Source organism: Puma concolor, chromosome D2 (assembly GCF_028749965.1).
Source record: "Puma concolor isolate L17-30 chromosome D2, mPumCon1.1.hap2, whole genome shotgun sequence".
Lineage (NCBI taxonomy): Eukaryota > Metazoa > Chordata > Mammalia > Carnivora > Felidae > Puma > Puma concolor.
Genome location: NC_141677.1, coordinates 7,614,754 through 7,636,813, shown reverse-complemented (window position 1 = coordinate 7,636,813; position 22,060 = coordinate 7,614,754). Strand labels below are relative to the sequence as shown.

Genomic DNA, 22,060 nt, shown 5'->3' with positions numbered 1-22,060 from the left:
CCATTCAGACGCTTAACCGACTGAGCCACCCATGTGCCCCAGTTTGCAGCGTTTAAAGCAAACAAGGTTGGCATCATGAAGCAAACTGAACAAATTCAAGTGCAGTTTACTATATTATCCTATTAAATTATTGTCTATTTTGTTACGTTAAAGAGTCTAAATAGTTAAACTTATATGCCTCTCTCACAAATTACGTTTTTAGGACGAATGAGCTCAGGTTATGAAAGTTTGGGTTAATGAAGTTATCAGAGAATTATCCCCAAGGAACTCTAAATCAGAAGACATGAATGAGTGGTCCCGGCAGAATCCTGCCTTTGGTTATGTTGAGTTTGGTTTGCAGAGGGTTGGCCTGCACAAGAGTTTTAAAACTGTTGTGTTACTTCACAACACTTAAAAATCGGGAGATTGGGGCGCCTGGGTGGCGCAGTCAGTTAAGCGTCCGACTTCAGCCAGGTCACGATCTCGCGGTCCGGGAGTTCGAGCCCCGCGTCAGGCTCTGGGCTGATGGCTCGGAGCCTGGAGCCCGTTTCCGATTCTGTGTCTCCCTCTCTCTCTGCCCCTCCCCCGTTCATGCTCTGTCTCTCTCTGTCCCAAAAAATAAATAAACGTTGAAAAAAAAAATTAAAAAAAAAAAAATCGGGAGATTATAGGGGCGCCTGGGTGGCTCAGTCGGTGGAGGGTCCAACTGGGGCTCAGGTCATGATCTCACTGTTTGTGAGTTCGAGCCCCATGTCAGGCTCTGTGCTGACAGCTCGGAGCCTGGAGCCTGCTTCGGATTCTGTGTCTTCCTCTCTCTCTCTCTCTGCCCTTCCCCTGCTCGCATTCTGTCTCTCTCTCTCTCTCAAAAATATACAAATATTTAAAAAATTAAAAAAAAAAAGAAATCAGAAGGTATTATAAAATTCAAGATTCTATTTCGTATAATACTTTCTAGGCCCTGCATGAAATAAATCAGAAAAAGACAAACACCACTTATACGTGGAATCTAAAAAAGAAACAAATAAACAAGCAACAACAAAACTGATATAATATTGTACATCAACTTCAATTAAAAGTTTTTAAAGACTCCCACGTGCATGTAAAAAAGAGAATTAAAACTGTGTGCTTTTCTCGTGTTTAAAAAAATAGTGAGATTCTAGTTTCTCCTACAAAAGCAGAAGTTCTAGGGACACTAAGCCACCCCCTCAGTCCCAGGCAGCATGAAGCGTCAAGGGCCGCATTCGGGTGGCCTTTTTAGACGGGGCAAACACTCACCACAGCCCGCCTCACCCCTGCTACCCTCTGCATTCACCTGCTTCGCTTATTTACCTACGAGGGAGGCCTTGCTGGCATTTGAGTTGCTCCATTGCAAGGGTCAAAATCTTTGCAAAGTTGTGGGTGCTTCCAACCAATTTTCTCCAGGTATTGAGTCCAAAATGGTTCTGGCGATCGGTGATGTTACAGTAAAATATGCATTCATTCACTAAATATATATCGTTCGTTGCCCACCGTGTTCCAGGCATGCGCCAAGAATGAGCACACTGAGGGACACCTGGGTCACTCAGTTGGTTAAATGTCCGACTTTGGCTCAGGTCATGATCTCGAGGTTTGTAAGTTCGAGCCCCGGGTCGGGCTCTGTGCTGACAGTGCAGAGCCTGCTTCGGATTCTCTGTCTCTCTCTCTCTCTCTGCGACACCTCTCTCTCTCTCTCAAATAAGTAAAATAAAAACATCAAGAAAAAACTTTTTTTAAAAAAAGGAGCACACTGAGATAGATAAGTTTTGCCCCCTCCGGGACCCCACCGTCTAGTGAGGGAAACGTGTATGGTTAGATTGGTTTAGGGGCCCCTGGGTGGCTCAGTCGGTTGAGCGTCTGACTTCAGCTCAGGTCACGATCTCATGGACCGTGAGTTCGAGCCCCGCGTCGGGCTCTGGGCTGATGGCGCAGAGCCTGGAGCCTGCTTCCGGTTCTGTGTCTCCCTCTCTCTCTGCCCCTCCCCCGTTCATGCTCTGTCTCTCTCTGTCTCAAAAATAAATAAACGTTAAAAAAAAAAAATTAAAAGAAAAAAAAAAAGAATGGTTTATCCAAATGTTATCGTGAGTCACGGTAGCACAAAGGTGGGAGCCACCGGTTTGAATCAGGGGAATTTGAGAAATTTTAATAGAGCGAATAAGAACTGAACTCCATGTTCAGGGTCCAACTGGGAAAACAGCAAATATTCTAAGTAAGGAAAATGGAGCCGTTTTGTCCTGAAGGTGACAACCGAGCTATGGCGGTTTTAAAACAACACCCCAAGCTTCTTTGACATTCGTCTCATCGAGGGTCGTGGTCTGTACCCCCCACTTCCCCCCACCCGTTGAACCTGGGTGGACGTGTGACTGTTCCAACTAAGAGAGAAGGGGGACAGTGACGCCCTGCTGCTTCAGAAGCTAGGACGTGAAAGGGGACTTCCGTCTGTTGCTGGATGGGACACTGACTGGCCTTTGGGGCCTGAGCGACTGTGGGCACCGTCTGACTGCTCTGAGGCTGTCGTGCTGTGAGGAAGTCGCACCACATGGGAAGCCCTGTGTGGGTGCTCTGGTCAGCAGTCCTAGCCTTTGAGTCATCAAAACCCCGGGCAGCAGACGTGTGCGTAAATAACCTTCAGACGATTCCAGCGCCCCCACCCCCCGCCCCCCGCCACGTCCGGTGTCACATCACCTTCAGCGTCTGTCTTCCCAGCTGAGGCCCAGACGGAGTGGACAAGAGAGAAACCCTGTTGGCTGTGCCTTCCCAAACTCCTGACCCTCAGAACGGTTGTTTCAAGCCATTGAATTTGGGGATAATTTGTTACATAGAAACAGTAGCAAGAACTCCAAGTTGTGGAATTGCTAAGAAGCCAGACAAGACGGGGAGGCCAGCCCCCCCGCCCCGATTAGCAACAGCAGGAAGCACGGGGCCACCATCTCTAGGGACAAGGAGAAGAGTTGGTATTCATGAAGCTCAGGGTCTAGGGTCACCTGGCAGAAGTTGGAACGAAGGCCTTCCAGAAAGAAGGAACACGGCTGGATGGGAAGATGCTACCCAAGGAACAGAGGGAATGGTAGGTTTCTCTCTTCTTCCTGGCCTGCCATCTTCGGCCACTGCCCCCCGGTGGCCTACCCAGTCAGAAGCCCAGGAAACACAGCCTGCCGGAGTAGGTCCCTTCCAGAGCAGGACAGAACAGAGGAACCCCAAACTGGAGAGCGCAACAGGCCCAGGAATAGCACACTAGGTACTGGAGAACGGGTAGAAGGTCACAAGACACATAAGGAGAGATGACATTTCAGACAGAAGGAACAGCAGAGGTGTGAAGGTGAGCGCTTGTGCTCAGGAAACTTCCAGCAGCTGCTGTAGTTGAAATGTACCTTGCGCTTGGGGTGGAATAGAATCAGTAGAAATCCTTATCCCCGTGGTGTGGGCAAGAACACTGATGCTCGGTGCTATGGACTGAACGTTTGTGTGTCCCCCTGCCCATATTCTTATGTTGAAACCCAATCCCCAATATGATGGCATTTGAAGGTGGGGAGACAATTAGGCAATAAATGTGGAACCCCATGAATGCAATTAGTGCCCTTGTAAAAGAGACCCTACAGAGCTCCTTTGTCCTTCTGCCGTACGAAGACAGTGAAAAGATGGCCATTGAGGACACGGGAAGCAAGTCCCCACCGGACACTGGATTTGCTAACACCCTGATCTGAGACATCCCAGCCTTCAGAACGGTGAGCAAGAAATTTCTGTTGTTTGGAGACTACCCAGGCTATGGTGCTCAATCCCAGCCACTTGCACGGACTTAAGTGTAGTAGATATGTGTCATTTGGGGAGTTATCTGGGCTCCAACGTCTTCTTACTTGGGAGAACCCTCATTGTATATGACTTGGTTGCAGGTAGGGCACCATCAATCGCTGTAAACGCCAAAGAGGCTGACCCACCTCTGTCACAGTTGCAGGATCTCAGTCGGACATTTCTGCCCAGAACGTGCGATCTTGAGGGACACAAAGATAGAGAGTTAGACAATTATTCACAGAAGCAGTGGTGGCATCTGGAGTCCAGTGTTATTGGCCTTGAGTGTCCCGGGGCAACCTCCGAACCCTTCCAGCTCTGATCGATTCCCAATCTTTCTTGACTCTGGCTAATTTTCTGAGTCTGATCCTCCGGTCTTCCAGTTAATTCTGGGAACTACCCAATATCTTGCCAACAGATTCCTTTCCTGCTTCAGTTAGACAGTCCGTTTCCATTGCTTACGGTCAGACAACAGTACAACAAGAATAATTTGTGCTCTTAACTGCCCTGTAGAGCACGTATTTTGAGAACACTAGGCAGATGCTGAGGTGAGGCGGGATTCACACTGAGACACCGGCTGTGATGTGGATCTCCCCGAACTCGCCAATCAGGAAGGATATCACTTGATAAGGGAAAAAGTTAAATCACTAGCTACTAGCTAACATTTATCAAGTACTGTAAGAGTTTCCGGTGGCTGCTGTAAAAAGTTACCACAAACTTAGTGGCTTAAAACAATAAAAAATGTATTATCTTACAGTTCTGGAAGGCAGAATTCCATAGTGGGTCCCACGGTGCGTTAAGGTAGCAGGACAACTCTGTTCCTTTCTCGAGGCTCCAGGTGAGAGTCTGATGTCTTGCCTTTTGCTGCTTCTGGAGCTCCTACCCTCCTTGCCTGGAGGTCCCTTCCTCCTACAGACCCAGCCACGGTGGGCTGAGCCTTCTCCCATCGCATCACCTTGGAGATCACTCCTCTTCCTTCCTCTTCCACACTGAAAGGACCTTGGGATTACATGGGGCCCGCCTAGGTAATTAGGATAGTGTTCTTCTTTTAAAGTGAGTGGACTAGCAAACTTGATCCCTCCTCGTCACACAACATGACATAATCTCAGAATCTTGTGCCTAGGAGGTGGACATCTCAAGGGGCCATACAGTCTGCCTACCAAAAGTACCTATTGTGATGGTGAATTTTAATGGGTCAACTTGACTGAGCCAAGGGACACTCAGCTGACAAAACATTCTTTCTGGGCGTGTTTACGAAGATGGTTTGGGAAGAGATTAGCATTCGCATCAGTGGGCTAAATAAAGAAGATCACCCTCATGAATGGGTGTGGGCATGGTCCAGTCTGTTGAAGGCCTGATAGAACACAAAAGGTGCAGGAAGGGGAAATCTGCTCCCTCTGCTTGAGCTGAGACATCTGTCTTCTCCTGCCCTCAGACAGAGTTCCTGGTTCTCAGGCTGTCAGACTCAGACTGGGGATTTACACCAACCTCTCTTCCCTAATTCTTGGGCTTTTGGTCTTGAACTGAATATACCATTGGCTTTCTGTGTTCTCCAGCTTACAGATGGTGGACTTTGGGACTTCCAGTGGAGAAATATATATATATATATATATATATATATATATATATATATGTACACACACATACACACACACACACACATATACACACACACACATATATACATATACATATATATATATATATTCCTATAGATTCTATTTCCCTGGAGAACCCTAATAATACTCTTATTATATATCAAGCTTTAACATACCTCACCTTATAGTTTTGCTAACGATGCTTCCTGGACCACGCAATGGGCTTTATGTCCACAGCCGTAGATATTAATGAAAAGTCCCTGTGCATACCATTGTTTTCTCTGCATATCTTGCCCCCTGTGACCACCGGGGGAAGGATGCTGATTGAGACTAGGATTTGAGTACTCGCATGTCCCTGCCCGAAACCTATCTTAATCTCACCGCGAAATGCAACAAAACAGGACAGATGACACAGTTATTTGGGTTGACTGCTTGTCGTGTTTGCCTAATTACCATACAGTGAAAAACAGTTAGTCAAAACACATGTCAGATTAGCGTCTATGAGCTTTATTTGATTACAACAGTAACCTCCCTGCTGGTGCTGACCTTCATGGCCAGTTACCCATGTAAAATGGTTGTCTGCTCACAACTTAAAAACATCGGAAGGAGCAGTGGATATTAGAGGTGTAGTAACTTATCCAGTGCCTTGATTTCCTGCTGGAAGGAAGGGGTGAGGCCGTGATTGCTATTTCAGAGGGTTTGTCTATATTCCTACTCTTTGCTCCAACGTCCTAACCGTGAGAGGGGGTAGAAGGAACAGGAAGAGGAAAAACAAATGGGATTTATGTAAAGGTGATAAATCTGTTATATTACCTACATTACACACTGGACACGTTAAAAAAAAAAAAAAAAAAAAACAACCCTCAATTCAGAGCAATTGCCACAAATCACACATCCCTGATTATATGGCAGTATTCCTAGCAGGAAAGCCAGAAGTAGTGAAGGGTGGATTTCTAGCATGTCCTATGCGTTTATTTATGGTGTAGTACATCATCAAACAACACTTGACAGGCTCTAAGCTGGCAAACCAGAGGGCTTTGAAGAGAAATAATGAGCTGAGAGGTTCATGACATGCTATTAAAAAGTTTGTGATTGGATTTGGAAAATCAGACGGGTCTCCAAGGAAAGGGACCATTTCTGAGCCGTTGCGCTTCGAATAGTCTTGAGCCCCAGAGCAGATATTTATGGGAAGGGAGAGTTGTTTTTGTCTCGAATCCAAGTTCTGACTCTGATGTAGAGCAGGGAAGTCACTTTGTGCTGCAGACCTGAAGTCCTGGAATAGCCATGATGTCACCTTTTTCTGCTGACTGGCCACCACTGCACGGAGGCGCGCTGTTAGCTCTGTGATGTTTCGGCTGGATTCTCCCATATATGGGTTGCGATTCCAGCCAAAACAAAGTCGGCAGGGGAGTTTACAGCCACTGAATCGCTCAAGGTGCTGCGGGCTCAGTGGGATGGAAGAGATGGGGTCAGAATGCATTGCATTAGGAACAAAAGGACAAGAGAAAAGAAAAGGCATCGGGACGCGGGATTTGCGGCTGCCCGGTGTGTGATTTCCAAATCAAGCCTCTGGCCTTCCGATCAGTGCTTTGATGCTCTGCGTTTCCACCTTTGAGATCTTCAGTGCTTTTCTGGCATCTGTGATGGAAGGAAGTACCCTGTGCTGGGTGGTGAACCATGGAATCCCTCTCACTGAATCAGAAAGGAGACATTTTAGGATATGAGATCATGAAAGAGAATAGTATTTGAAAAGGAAGAAAAAATTACACACACACACACACACACACACACACAGAAGCACACAACTAGGCCAACACAGGATGAGTCTGCGGTTAAGCCATTTTTCGCCATTGCAGAGGACACTTTAACACTTTGAGTCCCAGAGCCCTCACGCACACCCAGCTCGTGCACCTCCGTAAAGCCCGGAGGCACCGGAGGGTCGGGTAGGAAGGTCTAGAGAACCCTTGGTCGGTGTTCAGTCCCACACTCGCGGGGTGGGATCACCAGACGCTCCACCCGTCCTTCCCTTATCCCCACCGGCGACATAATGACATAGACGCGCCACCCTCGTTCCCCAAAGATCTTCCGAGTTGGCCCAACAGTGGGGCGCAGCGATCGCCCCGTGAAAGACCGTCTGTGCTCAACGGGGGTGGTGGGGGAGGGGTAACGTGTTAGGCTAATCCAGGGCAAAAATTGTCGTTTCTTCCCCGGCTGGCTTCACAAAAGTCACATGCGTGATGGAGCACGTTCAAGCCTGCTCCGGCCAGACTCTGAAATGTGCAAGTATTTGTTTCATATGGGCAGGGCTGTTCCTTTTTTTTTTTTTCCCTCCTTCTTCTTTTTTCTCTCACTGTGGGAAAATGAACTTATTTTCAGTCACCCCTGACATCTGACCATTCAGCCGATCACGAGGACACTGCGGTAAACCACAGCTCAACTTGAAATTATCTCTTTCAGGCACGGCTCCTGCACCATGGACGGGCATCATCGCTGGTGACCCGCCGTCGGCTTTTCTCTCCCGAAGCTCCATTTTCGCGTTCCTCCCCAAAGCCACGGGTCCTGCTCTGAGGTCCTTCAGCTCGAGCTCATCCTCACAATAAACTGAATTCCAAAAATGACACCGGCTTTCCCAGCTGAAGCCCTTAAAGTGGTGCATTTACGTATTATCCTTTTTTTTTTTTTTTTTTTTTGGAAAGCAGAGAGAAGGCATGCAAACTTTAAAGATCCCAGGGGAAAAAACGAAAACAAAAACAAAAAGCCAGTTCTCCTGATTAATATCGGGATGGTCCAGCAGGGGCTGTACATACTCCTTCTGTCGGAATCATCTTGTTTTTCATAGCTGTTTTACACCTCCAGCATCCTGCCATCTGCCCACTCAAAAGAAACGCAGCAAAACATTCCAAAAACCAAGGCTGGAAGGAAATAATTGTGAACAAGCCCAAGAGATGGACTTTTCCGTACCCTTCTGGTTACTGCCGTGCTCCTGGAGGGCACGCGATGGGGGGAGGCCAGGAGGTTCAGACTGGGGGGGCTCACCCCCTGGTGGCCCCCTTGAGCCCCATCGTGCCAGCAGGCTGATGAGAGAGACCGGGTATGCAGGTCTGGTTGCCCTGTTGGCCGAGGAAGGAGGAGGAGGGGGAGGAGGGAGAACAGGAGGAGGAAGGGGAGGAGGAGTGAGCAGATGTGTCCTGCTCAGAGCTGGTATGTGGAATATGGGTCAGCCTTTCCTGGACAACTTGAGGCAGACTGGAAGCATGGAGACCCCGGATGGGGCCCAGGTCCCCCTCACTCTCCTCCTGTCCCACACCAGTCCACACGGGCCCCAAGAACACAGAGAAGCCGTGGGGACAGACATGCAAAGGCTCTATCAGTCCTGGGGGCAAGGGAGCCAAGGCCGCAGGCCAAGGCTCAGCTGCTCAGGCCAAAGCCAGCCACTGGCTCTTCACATCTCCCCCGGGACCTCTCCTCACCCCGGATTTCAGTAGCAAAGTGGATGGGTAATGGGCCCGTAGCCCGGAGGGTGACTAAAACCCAAAATGACTTTCAGTTACCGGACAGTTTCGGTGGAGGCCCAGAATAAGCGCAGAAAAGGTTTGCTTTCCCAGCGGCAGGATGGGGTGCCCGTGAAAGAGGGGCCGGCCTTGAGGGGAGATGATTACTTTAAAGCGATGTCAGCAAATGCTTTTTTTGGCTGAACATTTCGGCTTGGTTACTCGCCTTCACAGAGGGAGAGAGGCACTGCGTGAGCTGGAGTCTTCTTGTGAATGGAAAACTCGATGTCCCGATTTGGGGTGATAAGCGTGGCCAGGTTAGTGCCGAGCAGGCAGAGCAAGGACAGGGACGCTCTGACTTCGGGGTGATGCAAAACCATTCACCAAAGAGCATTGCGGGGCCGGCTGCCCCGACTCGGTGGTCTGTTTGCGCTCAGCGTAGAATGCCGGGCTTCCAAATCCCAACGTCCGATCCGTCGTCCCTGGAGGAAAACAAGGAAAATAAAATGGATTAGCAAAGGGTGTTGGTTGGGGCCAGAAAGTTTAGAAAGCAAACGGAGCCTCAAGGAAAGCGGGATTTTCTTTAAATCGGCTAATGCTGGATGCCTGGGTAATAGTGTTGTCAATGAGAAATCACCATTTGCACGGTAGGCTTAGTTGTGACTTCTCCTCGTGCAAGTTCAAACTGAAATGCAGTGCTCCAGACTGCTGTGCTCTGGGAAACGCACAAGGCATTTCCTTGCGAACGCTATGATTTAGCCCTAAATCATCACTATTTGGTCACTGTATGATCATTACTCTTTGACTATCGAGACTTTCAGGGGTTGAAGTCCCCGCTGGGCTGTGAAGGGGTATGGCTGGGGGTCAAGGCCAGGCTTCCTAACTCCTGTGCTTGGGAACTACTCAGCCGAAGTGGTTTTAAATAGCATCTTTTAAATAGCATCCTATTTGGTGTATGCAAATCTAGGTTGACTGTTATCAAGTATAAGTTCTTTAGTGAGAAAAACTATGAGCTAGAATGGGGATTTCTTTGGATTACCTACCTGCAATATTTTGCCTCAACAGGAAAGTTGGGGGCTTGCTCGTGACATACGATCATCCCTTTTCATTAAACAGTGCATAATTTTATAAGTAAACTCTCAACAAGGAAGACATTAGACAGCCCAATTCAGATCTGGTCTGGCATTTGAAGTGCATTGAGATGTCCAGACATAAAGCAGTTTTGAACTTACCAGACATAAATATTGCCTTAAAAAATTGCAAGATTAAAGATGTTAGCAAATAGGTGGGTCAATGCTAAGTGCATGTTGACAAGGGAGGAAGAGGGATGTTAATTTAGCTGGTATCTCACGTGGAGTGGTTTGGATGCCAACCTTTCTTAAAATAGAGGGAAAAGACACAGTGTAATCTCGTCTGTGCTGTTTATGCTTCTTGTTTGTAAAAGGAATGATACGGGGGTAAGAAAAAGAAGTTAAAAGTGCCCATAATAAAGATGAAAAATAGATTGCACCTACCCTCAAGGATTTCGTGGTCCAGAAGTGAAGGCAAAAATAGGAATGCAAAAAAGGTACAAGGTCAGTGCAAAGGAGGAAAACTTGAGATGGAACTTAAAGACTTGGACCAAATGAATAGCGTGGGGGCTTGGAGGGAGGAGGGGAGAAAAAGAAAAGTCTGTGCAAAGATACAGAGCATGAAATGAGCTGACATTTTGGGGCCCCGAAGGAATCTGATGTTGTTGGAAGGGAGAGAAGAAGGGGGCTCAGTGCGGCGAGAGGAGCTGGTGAAGAAGACAGGGGGTCAGAGGCTGGATGCGGGGTGGCGAGCCCAGCGTGGGTCTTCAAACGTGCATTTGGGTTTCCTAAAAATTACTCTTGTGATGGTGTCAGAAGTGAATGGTTGGTCATCTGATCAACAAAATGAAAAGCTGGTTGTTTCAGGAAAGTAATTAAACAGACAAACTCCTGGCATGAATGATTTTTTTCTTAAGAGGCAGAAATAAACAGCACTAGATATGAAAAGAGACATTGAAACAGAAAAAGTAAATATTTAAAAATCATGAGATAATCACATGAACAACGTTTAGGCCAATATATTTGAAACCGTAGATACACTGCACAGTTTTTAGAAAGCATAAATTATGGAAATTAACAAAGAAGAAATTGACACCGAATAAACCTACAACCAGTAATGGGGCGGGGGGAGGGGGGTGGTGGCGGGAAATGAACTCAATAGTCAAAAATACACCACGGGCAGTACTAGCTCCAGAAGATTTTGCAGACAATTTTTTCCAGAAATTCAAGAAAGAAATAACCCCTGACAAATAACCATTCTAGGGAACAGAAAAGCAGAAAAAATTCCCCAACATATTTTATAAAGCCATTATAATCCTGATGTCGAAGCCAGACAAGGACAGAAGATGACTCAATCTCACATATAAACAGAGATCCAAAAATACTAAATAAATACAAGCAAGAAATACAAAGTGAGTGTGTGCATAAATAGCATATAAAATATATTTTATATGGCATGCAAGGATTGTTTAACATTCAAAAATCAGTCATATAATTTATCTCATGGACATACGACAATAGATAATGGAAAACATTCAGTAAAATTCTAGACCTAATCTTAATTAAAAAAAAAAAAAAAGCTATGCCAATGAGTTTGACTCATAGCTGCATGATTTCGTGGTTATTGCATTGTAATTCGGGCAAGAACAACATAACCTTTGCCCGAAAAAGGACAAGAACGGATAAGGAAAGGACAGAGGATGGAGACAAAGAGAATAATCAGCAGGTCATTTGGAGGCAAATCCAGGTAAGAGGTACAATGTGGAAGGTGGGGAAAGAGTCCACAGTGGGAGTGTGGGGGGACAGACTTCTGCAATGAGGATTTTTGCTAGACAGGAGTCCAGCAGAAGCTGGTGGTTGATTGGATGTGGGAAGACAGTTGGAAAGAAGAGACTCCCAGATTTCTGGACTAGGTGGCTGTGTGGACCGTAATTCCATTAGTCCAGACAGAAAATGTAGTTTGAAGGCTTGTCTGAAATTAGCAAGACTCTCTTGCCTGAGAAGGAAATAACTCTCGAAGAGAACTAAGTGCCAGCAGCCTGAAAAAAAGAGCTTTGGCCATCACTGGACCTAAATTAGTATCAGGAGAGAGGGGGAGAGAGAGACAGAGATAGAGGCAGACAGAGAGAGAGAGACAGCATGCAAAAGAAACATCATCTGCTTTTAAAGGCCAAGATACTACCGGGCCTGCCCAAGTCACCACCTGATAAATGTTGACCGGATGGAACCAAAGCTACCAGCAGTTTACAGAGTATAGAGAAGTAAGGAGTTGTTGCTTTTGAATGAATACCCAGGATCACAGCTGGCAAGAAAAAATAAAGGTTATCTCGGAAGTATATAGTCAATCTAGGGTGAAGGAGTCCTAATAACGGTAATAGTTATGATTAAAAAAACCATTCAGAACAGAACAAAGAGGAAAAGATGTTTCTCTTTTCTTAAATCTTATTCTCTGATACACTTTGCTGTGTTTTTATAAGTAGTTACGACACTTTTGGATTGAAAGTTCAGCATTGCTCACAACACGTTTGGTTTTTATAGAACAACTAAAACATAATATCTTGGTCCTCAACGATTGCTGTGTCCCCAAGGAACTGCACCCACGTGCCGGCAGGGACCCGGATTGCCTTTTTCTTCGCCCTTAATTTCTCTAATATGGCCACCCAACTAGATGATAGCCCTGTGTGTCCATTCATTGTGCTGTGACCTGAATGTGTCTCAGAATCTGTAGAAATAAGCCAAACCGAATCACCCTTTGACTAGGCGTGCGCGAGGGGTCAAGAAAGGTATGGTCTATGCATTTCCGCCCAGGCCAGGAAAAGAACAGACAAGCCCATAGAACACGGAGGGCCGCTTCGAACGTAGTAATATCCCGCTGAGGGCAGCATCAGGCAGCTGCCAAGAAGTTTTGTTAATAGCAAGACCAGCCTTCCCCCAAGATGGTTGAGAATGATGGTGATTTCATTTGGCTTTAAGGAAATTCATTCCGGCCTCACAGTTGGGTGGACAGTGCTGGAAAAGTGTGTGGCCCACCTGGAGCTCGGTAATTGTTTCCCAGCTGCCTCGTGCTTAAACTCCAACCTTTGGGACTCCAGATTACAGATGGCATTACCCAGGGACCCAACCCGGATCAGAGGGAGAATGTACTAGAACCCTTTGCCAGGAGCGGTCTCCCGCTGATCCAATGCAAGTGGCAAGATCCACAGCAAGACAAAGGAACTTTTGAAAAGGACTTAAAAAGAGCTCACTTGCTCTGCGGTTAACCCATCAAAGGCATCTTCCTGTAACCCGGAGGGCAGCAGGCCTCAACATGTGCTGGCCATTTGGAAAACAGATTCATACGGAGTAGATCAAACATTTCAGGAGAGCCCCTTGCCTTGAAAATATGGGACCTTATGAAAATCATTAAGCAATTCATTGATATTTATTTGCTTACACTGTGCTTCAGCAAAGCAAACTGGAAGATGGGGATGAGAACCATTGACCCAGTTTCAGACGCCCTAGGTCAGGAAAGAAGGATTCCCTTACGCGCCTGATTTTAAAGAGCCTTTTAAGAAGACAGCCTACTACACAGCTGGCATGGAAAGACTGTCTTGGCTCCCTTCAACTGGGTATTAGGTTAACAACCACCTCAAGCTTCTTAGAAACCTAGAAATCCCCAGGCAGTTAGAGGAATTCCGCAGGGCTAAGAAAACCTATGCAATCTCAGAGCTTTAGGCAGAAAAATATTTCCAAACCTCAGCCACTCCCAGCCTCATCAAACATGGCGGCTCCACGGCACCTCCAATCATCCTTCCTTCCTGATGGACCAACCCCTTCTTCATTCGTGGCTCAGGTCCAGGGAACCTGGAAACCAACGAGGAGTAAGTCTGTGTTTTCGCTTTGGTTATCATGCATGAGTTCCTTCTAAACCGAAGCAACTCCACTGTCTGACACAGGGACCTTTGCTTCTTTAAAGTTTAAGGAAGTAGCCCCTCGAGATTCATCAGCTTCCTGGTCTTGACTTCCCTTTTACTCAGATGCAAAGTTCCCATGAGTGGAGAAAGGCTCAGCAGAATGCCATCATTCTTACGCTGTGGGTTTAAAATGATCTATCCTATGGGGGATGCCAACTACATAGCCTCTGAGGCTCTGGGAAGAGAGGGGGAGGCTAGCTCTAGGGATCTGGGCTCAACTTCCCCCACAACATTACTACAGAGGTTGAAAGTCTGTCCTCAGATATTCAACACATATGTTTTGAAATTCATTAAGTTCCAAAATTAAAAAACAAATGTAAAAGATCCAGCAATGGTTCCTGCACAAAGCAGATACTCAAGGAATGCTTGTTGACGGATGAATTTGTTAGCTGATAAATATGAGAAATACAGTCTGTTTTGCACCACATGGCAGCTGAAGCTGCTAGGAAGACATGTGTCCCTAATTTGTTATACGAGTTTTACAAAATGAGTCACCTCAACCCTACCTCTGTTTGAAGACCAACTTTCTTCACAAAGCCCTCCCAGGACTCTCCTGTTGGTCATTTTTGAAAGGAACAACTGTCTCTTGGCTTTGAATTGTCAATTAACTTCTTGTGATCTCTCCCAAATCCATGGCTCCCAAAGGGAAACATTCTGTCTTGTTATTTGTTGACTTAAATTGGGTGTGGGTCGGTAACTCCTTCAGGATCCAACATGGAATCTTGCACAAAGCACATACTCAATAACTGTTTGTGGAGCGATTGATTTGTTCATTGATGTATACTAGAAATACAGTCTGGTTGCACCATATGGCATTTAAATATCCAGGACACAAAAAGCGTCATTCCCTGTTAATTTTTTTTTTTTTATGAAATTTATTGTCCAGTTGGTTTCCATACAACACCCAGTGCTCATCCCAACAGGTGCCCTCCTCAATGCCCAACACCCACCCTCCCCTCCCTCTCACCCCCCATAAACCCTCAGTTTGTTCTCGGTTTTTGTTACTTTTTATAGTCTGTACTGAGAAGAAATGTCCTAGAAGATCTTCTGCGTGGTCTCAAGTTAGCTTTGGACATCAATATTTCAGAGGGAATAATGTGTTTTTACATGGTAAAGTAAGATAACAGGTATGTAAATATTGTCACCCCCAATATGGCAACACCACAGTGACATTTTCCATTGATTGATGGAGACATTGGTTAATTTCTAATAGGACTACGACTGCCATTTCTGTGGTAGATGGAGGGTTATGACAAGTCCTTTGTTGATGAACTAATTAGGATTTTCAGAGTGTAAGATCTAGTGTTGATGCTTTTCGAAGGAAGGAAGGAAGGAAGGAAGGAAGGAAGGAAGAAGGGAAGGAGGGAGGGAGGGAGGGAGGAAGGAAGGAAGGAAGGAAGGAAGGAAGGAAGAAGGAAGGGAGGGAGGAAGGAAGGAAGGAAGGAAGGAAGGAAGGAAGGAAGGAAGAAGGAAGGAAGAGAGGAAGGAACGGAAGGAGGGAGGGAGGGAGGCAAAGAAAGAACAAAAGAAAAAAAACCTCTTTGTTGAAGTATCCACATGCATGATTGAACCACTTGCTAACTACGGGCATGTACATATAACAGATATGTCAATATGGTAAAATTAAAAAGAAAAACAACTTCCAACCTTAGGAATCTACTTTGAAAACCTCTCCATTATGAGGCATTGTTGTTATCGAAGCCTGCTTTGCCCACCTGCATCTTGCTTCCAGGCTTAGAAAAAGCTCACTCTGGGGTCTACCTAAATCTGAGAACTCCTAAATAGCGCCCTACTGGTGGGTGCTTCACATGGCATGTTCTTCCCAAAGAAGGCTGAGACGCTTGCACTTCTCATAACCAGGACGGTAGCCTCCCTCAAGCTCGTGTGGGCTCTGCTGTGACCCTTCTCACGTGGTCACTCCATCGAGGCAGGGGACATAGGCTGTTATTTGCAGAGAGCCAGCACAGAAGAGGTGCTCAGTACCTCTGGTTGAATAAATGAATTTTCATACCAGCTCTGGAAACAACAGTATGATGCCCATGTACCGGACGGGAAAACTGAAGTGAGAAGAGAGTAAGTAACTTGCCCAGGATCTTGGGAGAGCCCTCACTCCTGCCACTGTCTCTCTGATGAGCTCACACAGGGGCCCTCCTGAGAGAAAGCAATCATGTACCTAGTGGAGTGGTACTCCACTCCTTGTTGTATCTGGGGGGAGGAGGCTAGTTTAAGGGGATTGTTTCTTAGGAGCGCCTGGGTGGTTCAGTCGGTCAAGCATCTGACTTTGGCTCAGGTCATGATCTCACGGTTCGTGAGTTCGAGCCCCGCGTCGGGATCTGTGCTGACAGCTCAGAGCCTGGAGCCTGCTTCACATTCTGTGTCTCCCTCTCTCTCTACCCCTCCTCTGCACCTGCTTTATCGATCTGTCTGTCTGTCTCTCTCTCTCAAAAACAAATCAACGTTAAAAGTTTTTTTAAAAAATTGTTAAAGAGATGGACAAATATTGATCAGAGACTACCAAAACCTTACTATCCATGACTTCTTGATTAAGTGTGTGACATCTGCATACGCAGCAGCCTGCAGTGATAACAAGAGTTCAAAATGGCACCACTACGAACAAATCCAACACCCGTGTTATAGTGAAATTCCCTACAACAGGATTCCACTCGTGCAAGACTTTTGCAATATAAAGGAGAAAAAACAGCAATTTGTTATACATTAGTCTTATTGGTCATTTTTACTCTCTCCACACATGGACCCAAACCGCAAATCAATTTAAAAAAACGTGGAGGGAAAAACAGAGTAGACGAATGGCTTTATAACACCCGCTATAAAGGAGGAAGGCTTGCATCTGGGTGGATGGGTGGGCGACGTGGGCTTGTATGAACTCACTTGACTACATTCTGAATCTTGCAATTGAGACGACAATATTACCCAAGCAGTGGCCACGCACTCATACGGAATAAGAGACTACATGTGAATCACCTAACACGATGTCTGGCAGGTGGATGTGGGCTTGGTGTTTTGCTCTAGCTGTCCTCGTCAGCCACTGAGACCACCGAGGTTACAGCAAGGTGAGGAAGCATTATAATCAAATTGTTCTTGCTTGTCTGCTTTGAGTACTACCTGTGTATGACCACGATAACCATTAGTGGCGTTCCTTTCGGATCTATGTTAGGAATGGGATGTATTCCTGTGTGAACCACAACAAAAAAAAAATCGTCAATTACGTCCTCCCAGCCAAGCACAACCTGATGCAATCTCACCCACCCTACAAAGCTCATCTTGAGGGGCGCCTGGGCGGCTCAGTCAGTTAAGCCTCTGACTCTTGATTTCGGCTCAGGTCGTGATCTCACAGTTTGTGAGTTCGAGCCCTCCATCGGGCTCTGCGCTGACGGCACGGATCTTGTTTGGGATTCTCTCTCTCCCTCTCTCTCTGCCTCTCCCCCACTCTCTCTCTCTCTCTCAAAATAAATAAATTTTAAAAAATAAGCTCATCTTGAAAGCCACCTCTGTCACATTTCTCCGGACTCTCCTCCAGGCAGATGTTTTCACTCTGTCTTGAACATCTTAAAAACTTTGGCTTTTACCCCTCTGAGGGTACTTAGCCTGCTCTGCAAATCACACTGCTGTCTCTTTGCCTTATCCTGTATTTGATTTTAAGTCCCTTGAAAGCAGAGATCAGCCTTATCTTACATTTCTTATGGGCTGAGTGCAGGGCGTCGGGCTCAGAAGCTCAATAAAAACGTGTTGAGTTGCAGTGAATCGTGACCCACCCTGCCTACCAGGCCCTCAGCCAGCGCCAGGGTCCGGCACACAATGGGTCCTTGTTCTCCCCGCTGTGCACACCCACAAACATATACCAAACACCTGGAAACATGGGGACACTTAGTTGCTTGGCAAATCCTCCCCCTCCCAGGGCGTCTTCCCTTTGGAAGAGGCTGTTCTGACAGCTGGCCTGCTGCTGGTTAGACGGGGCGCTCTCTGGAACGACTCATCACTGCAGCAAACGGCCAAGTTCGCTGTGCCAGGAACCGAGAAGAGAGAAGGGTCCAAGGGGGAGAGTCTCGATGCCAAGAATGTGCTCTCCGATTTCCAGAGGAGAGGGAAGCAGGGAGCACTGAAGTGGAAGAGATGATGCAGAACGGGCCCAGAAGCCTCCTCCCTCTCCTGCACCTGACACTCCATGGGCAGGGGTCTCGGAGAGGAGCCTCCCGTCCGGGGAGGACCAGGGCCTCCCGCACAAGACGCTGGGGCTGCTCTTTATTAAATGCGAATGGTGCCACGCAGCTTCCAGGACTTCAGTGGAAAGTGGATTCCCCCCAAACCCTCAGGACATCTCCCGGTTCCCGAAAGGATTATTATGGTTACTGCTGTTATTACTTACAAAGCCTACATCATTTTTTAAAAGTTTGCTCAAGGTAGAGGAAGCGTAAGCACTCAACTTCCAGAACGTGTCCTGGGATTCCGCTCACCAGAATGACATAACCTGTTGGATTCTGCTTGGGCACGAGGCAAAAGGCAACAGGCTTCTCCTTAAAGCCCAGGCAGGGTTGCCAGATTTAGCAAATAAAAATACGCGATGCCCAGCTCGATTGGAATTTTAGATAAACAATGAATTCAGTTTTCATCTGAGTGTGTCCCAAATATTGCATGGGACACACTTATACTACTAAAACAATATTTGTTATTTATCTCAAATTCGAGATGAGCTGATTATCCCGTATTTTATCAGGCAATCCGGAGCCCAGGGAGAGTCAGGACAGTCAAGAGATTTTTCACCAACAAAAGCGTCTTTTAAAGCCCCGGCTGAATGGCTTTGGACGACATTTCAATTCAGGCCCTGCATTTTCCCTGGAGTGTGAGCTCAATGTCACGGACAAACAATTGGGAGAATGAACATTCAGTGAACATTCCGCCCCTTCCTTGCCCTCAGCAGCCTGTGGCAAACTGCTGCCCCTCAACCAGCTGGGGAGGAAAAAGGCTTTCTCTTTTAAGATGGCTCTCCCCTCCCCTGCTACAGATTGGATTGTTTCTGGGGTTTGCTGGAGAGCTGCTTGGGCTAATTGCTTTCAGACCACGATCCCACCAGGCCTGCCCGCTGTGGAGGCAGCATGTTGGGGCTGGGAGGCAAAGCGTAGGGGGTTTGGAGTCAAGCAGACTTGGTTTGGAATCCTGCCTGTGCCACGTCGGCCAAGTTGCTTACCCTCTCTGGGCCCCCGTTTCCGCACTGATAAAATGAGGGTACTCGAGGGGTGGCTGAGGTAGGAGTGCCATAAGACGGGAGCACATTCGGTGCTCCTCACCGTGCCTGACATATCGTGGCTGCTCCTTTAATATTAGCCACTGTTATTATTATTGCCTGTCTGTGGTATGTTCCACATGGCAGGTGACGTCTGGAGTGGAGTCTCCTCAAGCCTGGAGCTTGGAGACGTGGGAACACAGATTCTAGAAGGCCGTCAGGCCCTGCGCACTAGGAGGTGCGACTTGGTGGGAAGATGGCTTCACCGCTGTCCCCGTGGCCCTGCCTCATTCAGTTCCGCAGCACCTGGCTGAACCGCCACCGTCAAGTCAGTGATCAGGTCACCACATGGGTCAGGTCACCATAAGCGTGTATGGGGAATCTGAAGAGTGCTTTAAGGGATGGGAGAGAAAGAAGAAGGAGAAGGAGGAGAAGGAGGGGGAGATGGGGAGGGGTCTCATAGATTTCTTACGAGGAATCAGTGAAATAATCTCAGTAAGTATTAGAGCAGTGCAGGCAAATAACAACCGCTTAATACACGTTAGCTAATATTCTTTGAGACGCCTCAAAGAATGGGTGGGATTTTCATCAAGAGAGAAAGGCACTTGTAACTTAAAGAAAAAAATCGTTGAAGCTATGACGCGGTCAATTGTAAATGTGCGCATGATGAACTGGGGCCTGGTTTTCCAGGCAGTTTTGCTGTGAAAACTTTTGAACAGGGGCTTTGATGTTTCTAGGAGATGCGTGATGTGGAAAATGTTGCTCTTGCCAAGATGTGTAAGATGGACGCAACAGAAAGCCTAGGGTAAGCAGGAGACTCTTAGAAAAAAAAGTAGGTGGACAGTAATATGACTGTGGGGCTGGGGAGAGGTCGAAAGTTGTGGAAGGGAAGGGGAGAGGATGGGAGGGAGGGAAGAAACACTGAAAAGATCACTGGCTACCTACTGGATACCACTGGCCAGGAAGAAGAAAGAGCCAAAATTTCAGGATTAAAAGTCTTGGTTGTTTGTTGTAGCAGACCCTGTTGCTTTGTTTTGTTTTGTTTTTTCCTATCCCACATTCCCCATCACCCCTCCCTTCTAACATTGTGTTCGAATATTCACCCTCCTCTAACTGGCCACTGCTTCAGAGAAGATGCATCTATCCTTAGCCCCAGGGGACAGGGGGTGGAGTATTGATTTGTCCAAGACGTCCAGGTGGCTCCATTTTCTTGCCAGTAACCAGGCCAGGCACGAGCATATGGCAAAAATTCTTGGCGAAAAGAAGCAAGTGAGCAGAAACGACCCAAATGTCCATCAACTAGGGAATGGATAAACAAATTGTGGTATATCAATTCAGTGGAATATTATTTGACAATGAAAGGAGAATGAAATACTGATTCATGGTAAAGATGGAGAGGCCTCAAAACATTATACTAAGTGAAAATTCACACACAAAAGACCACATATTATATGATTCCATTTAAACAAACTGTCCAGAATTGGCAAATCCATCTAAAGACAGAAAATAGTTGTCAGGGGCTGGGGTGCAGAGGGACATAGGAAGTGATCATTAATGGATACAGGATTTCGTCAAGGGCAATGAAAACCTTCTTTTTTTTAAATTTTTTTTTAACGTTTATTTATTTTTGAGACAGAGAGAGACAGAGCATGAACGGGGGAGGGTCAGAGAGAGAGGGAGACACAGAATCCGAAACAGGCTCCAGGCTCTGAGCTGTCAGCACAGAGACCGACGTGGGGCTCGAACTCACGGACCGCGAGATCGTGACCCGAGCCGAAGTCGGACGCCCAACCGACTGAGCCACCCAGGCGCCCCGAAAATTTTCTAAAATTAATCGTGGTGGTGGCTGCCAATTCTGTGATGGTACTAAAAATAATTGAGTTGTACATTTTAAATTGGTTAATTATTTAGTAGGCAAATAACATATCAATAAAGCAGTTATTAATTTTTCCTTAAAGAACCAAAAAGAAGACTTCTAGAGAGACTCCTGGAAAACATTTTATCACTCTTAAAAAAAACACACACAGAGAAGAGCTGGCTTCTCTTTCTGGAGGCTGATGTATCTTAATATGGTCACTGGAGCTGCTGTGGATATCAACCTACCATGACAGGACCAACATGAGTCAGAAGTGACCTACAGAGCAGGCCAGAGCCCAGAGAAGCACCTAGACTTCTCCTTACAGAAGATAATAAATGTCCTTATATTTTAGGCCAATTGAGTTGGGCTATTCTGTCATGAGTAGCCATTGCATCACCTAGCATTCTAACTTATACAGTTCTGTTAACAGAAATTTTTAGGTCAGGAGAAAGGTCATGGTTTAATTTTTGCTTTTTTTAGAAAAACTATGACATTACATTAATTTAGAGGTGCAAATGTAATGTGGGTGAAAATTTGAAGTATAGTTGAAGATCTGGAGAAAGGGACGGATGGGTGGATGAATGGATGGATGGATGGACGGATGGATAGATGGGTGGATGGATGGATGTGTGGATAGACGGATGGATGGATGGATGGGTGGATGGACAGATGGATGTGTGGATGGACAGATGGATGGATGGGTGGATGGATGGATGGATGGATGTGTGGATGGACAGATGGATGGGTGGATGGATGGATGGACAGATGGATAGATGGGTGGATGGACAGATGGATGGATGAATGTGTGGATGGATGGATGGATGGATGGATGGATGGATGGATGGATGGATTGATGGATGGATGTGTAGATAGAAAGATGGATGGGTGTGTGGATAAACAAATGGATGGATGGGTGGATGGATGGATGTGTGGATGAACAGATAGATGGAATGGTGGATGGATGGATGGATGGATGGATGGATGGATGGATAGACAGATGGATGGATGGGTGGATGGATGCATGGATGGACAGATGGATGGACTGGGGAGTTGCTTAGAGTAAAAATGTTG

General features: G+C 46.6%; 1 protein-coding gene and 1 long non-coding RNA gene across 4 annotated transcripts in view; one reads left to right on the top strand and one right to left on the bottom strand.

Annotated features, from left to right (window-relative positions):
* The window catches only part of RNLS (renalase, FAD dependent amine oxidase), a 332,808-nt gene that overhangs the window by 298,826 nt on the left and 11,922 nt on the right, over positions 1 to 22,060 (top strand). For 2 of the 3 annotated variants that reach the window (XM_086679523.1, XM_086679518.1), the window contains one exon: positions 7,836 to 10,836. The exons of the other annotated variant lie outside the window; for it this stretch is intronic. In XM_086679523.1, coding sequence (XP_086535649.1) covers positions 7,836 to 7,978 — 143 coding nt within the window. In that variant the 3' untranslated portion in view covers positions 7,979 to 10,836. Of the gene's footprint in view, positions 1 to 7,835; positions 10,837 to 22,060 lie in introns of those variants that run through there. 3 annotated transcript variants of the gene reach the window in all.
* Positions 5,870 to 13,904, bottom strand: LOC147575753 (uncharacterized). The gene is made up of 2 exons (XR_015241516.1): positions 13,674 to 13,904; positions 5,870 to 9,351 (listed from the first exon to the last, which is right to left on the bottom strand). It is a non-coding gene; the product is annotated as an uncharacterized LOC147575753 (long non-coding RNA).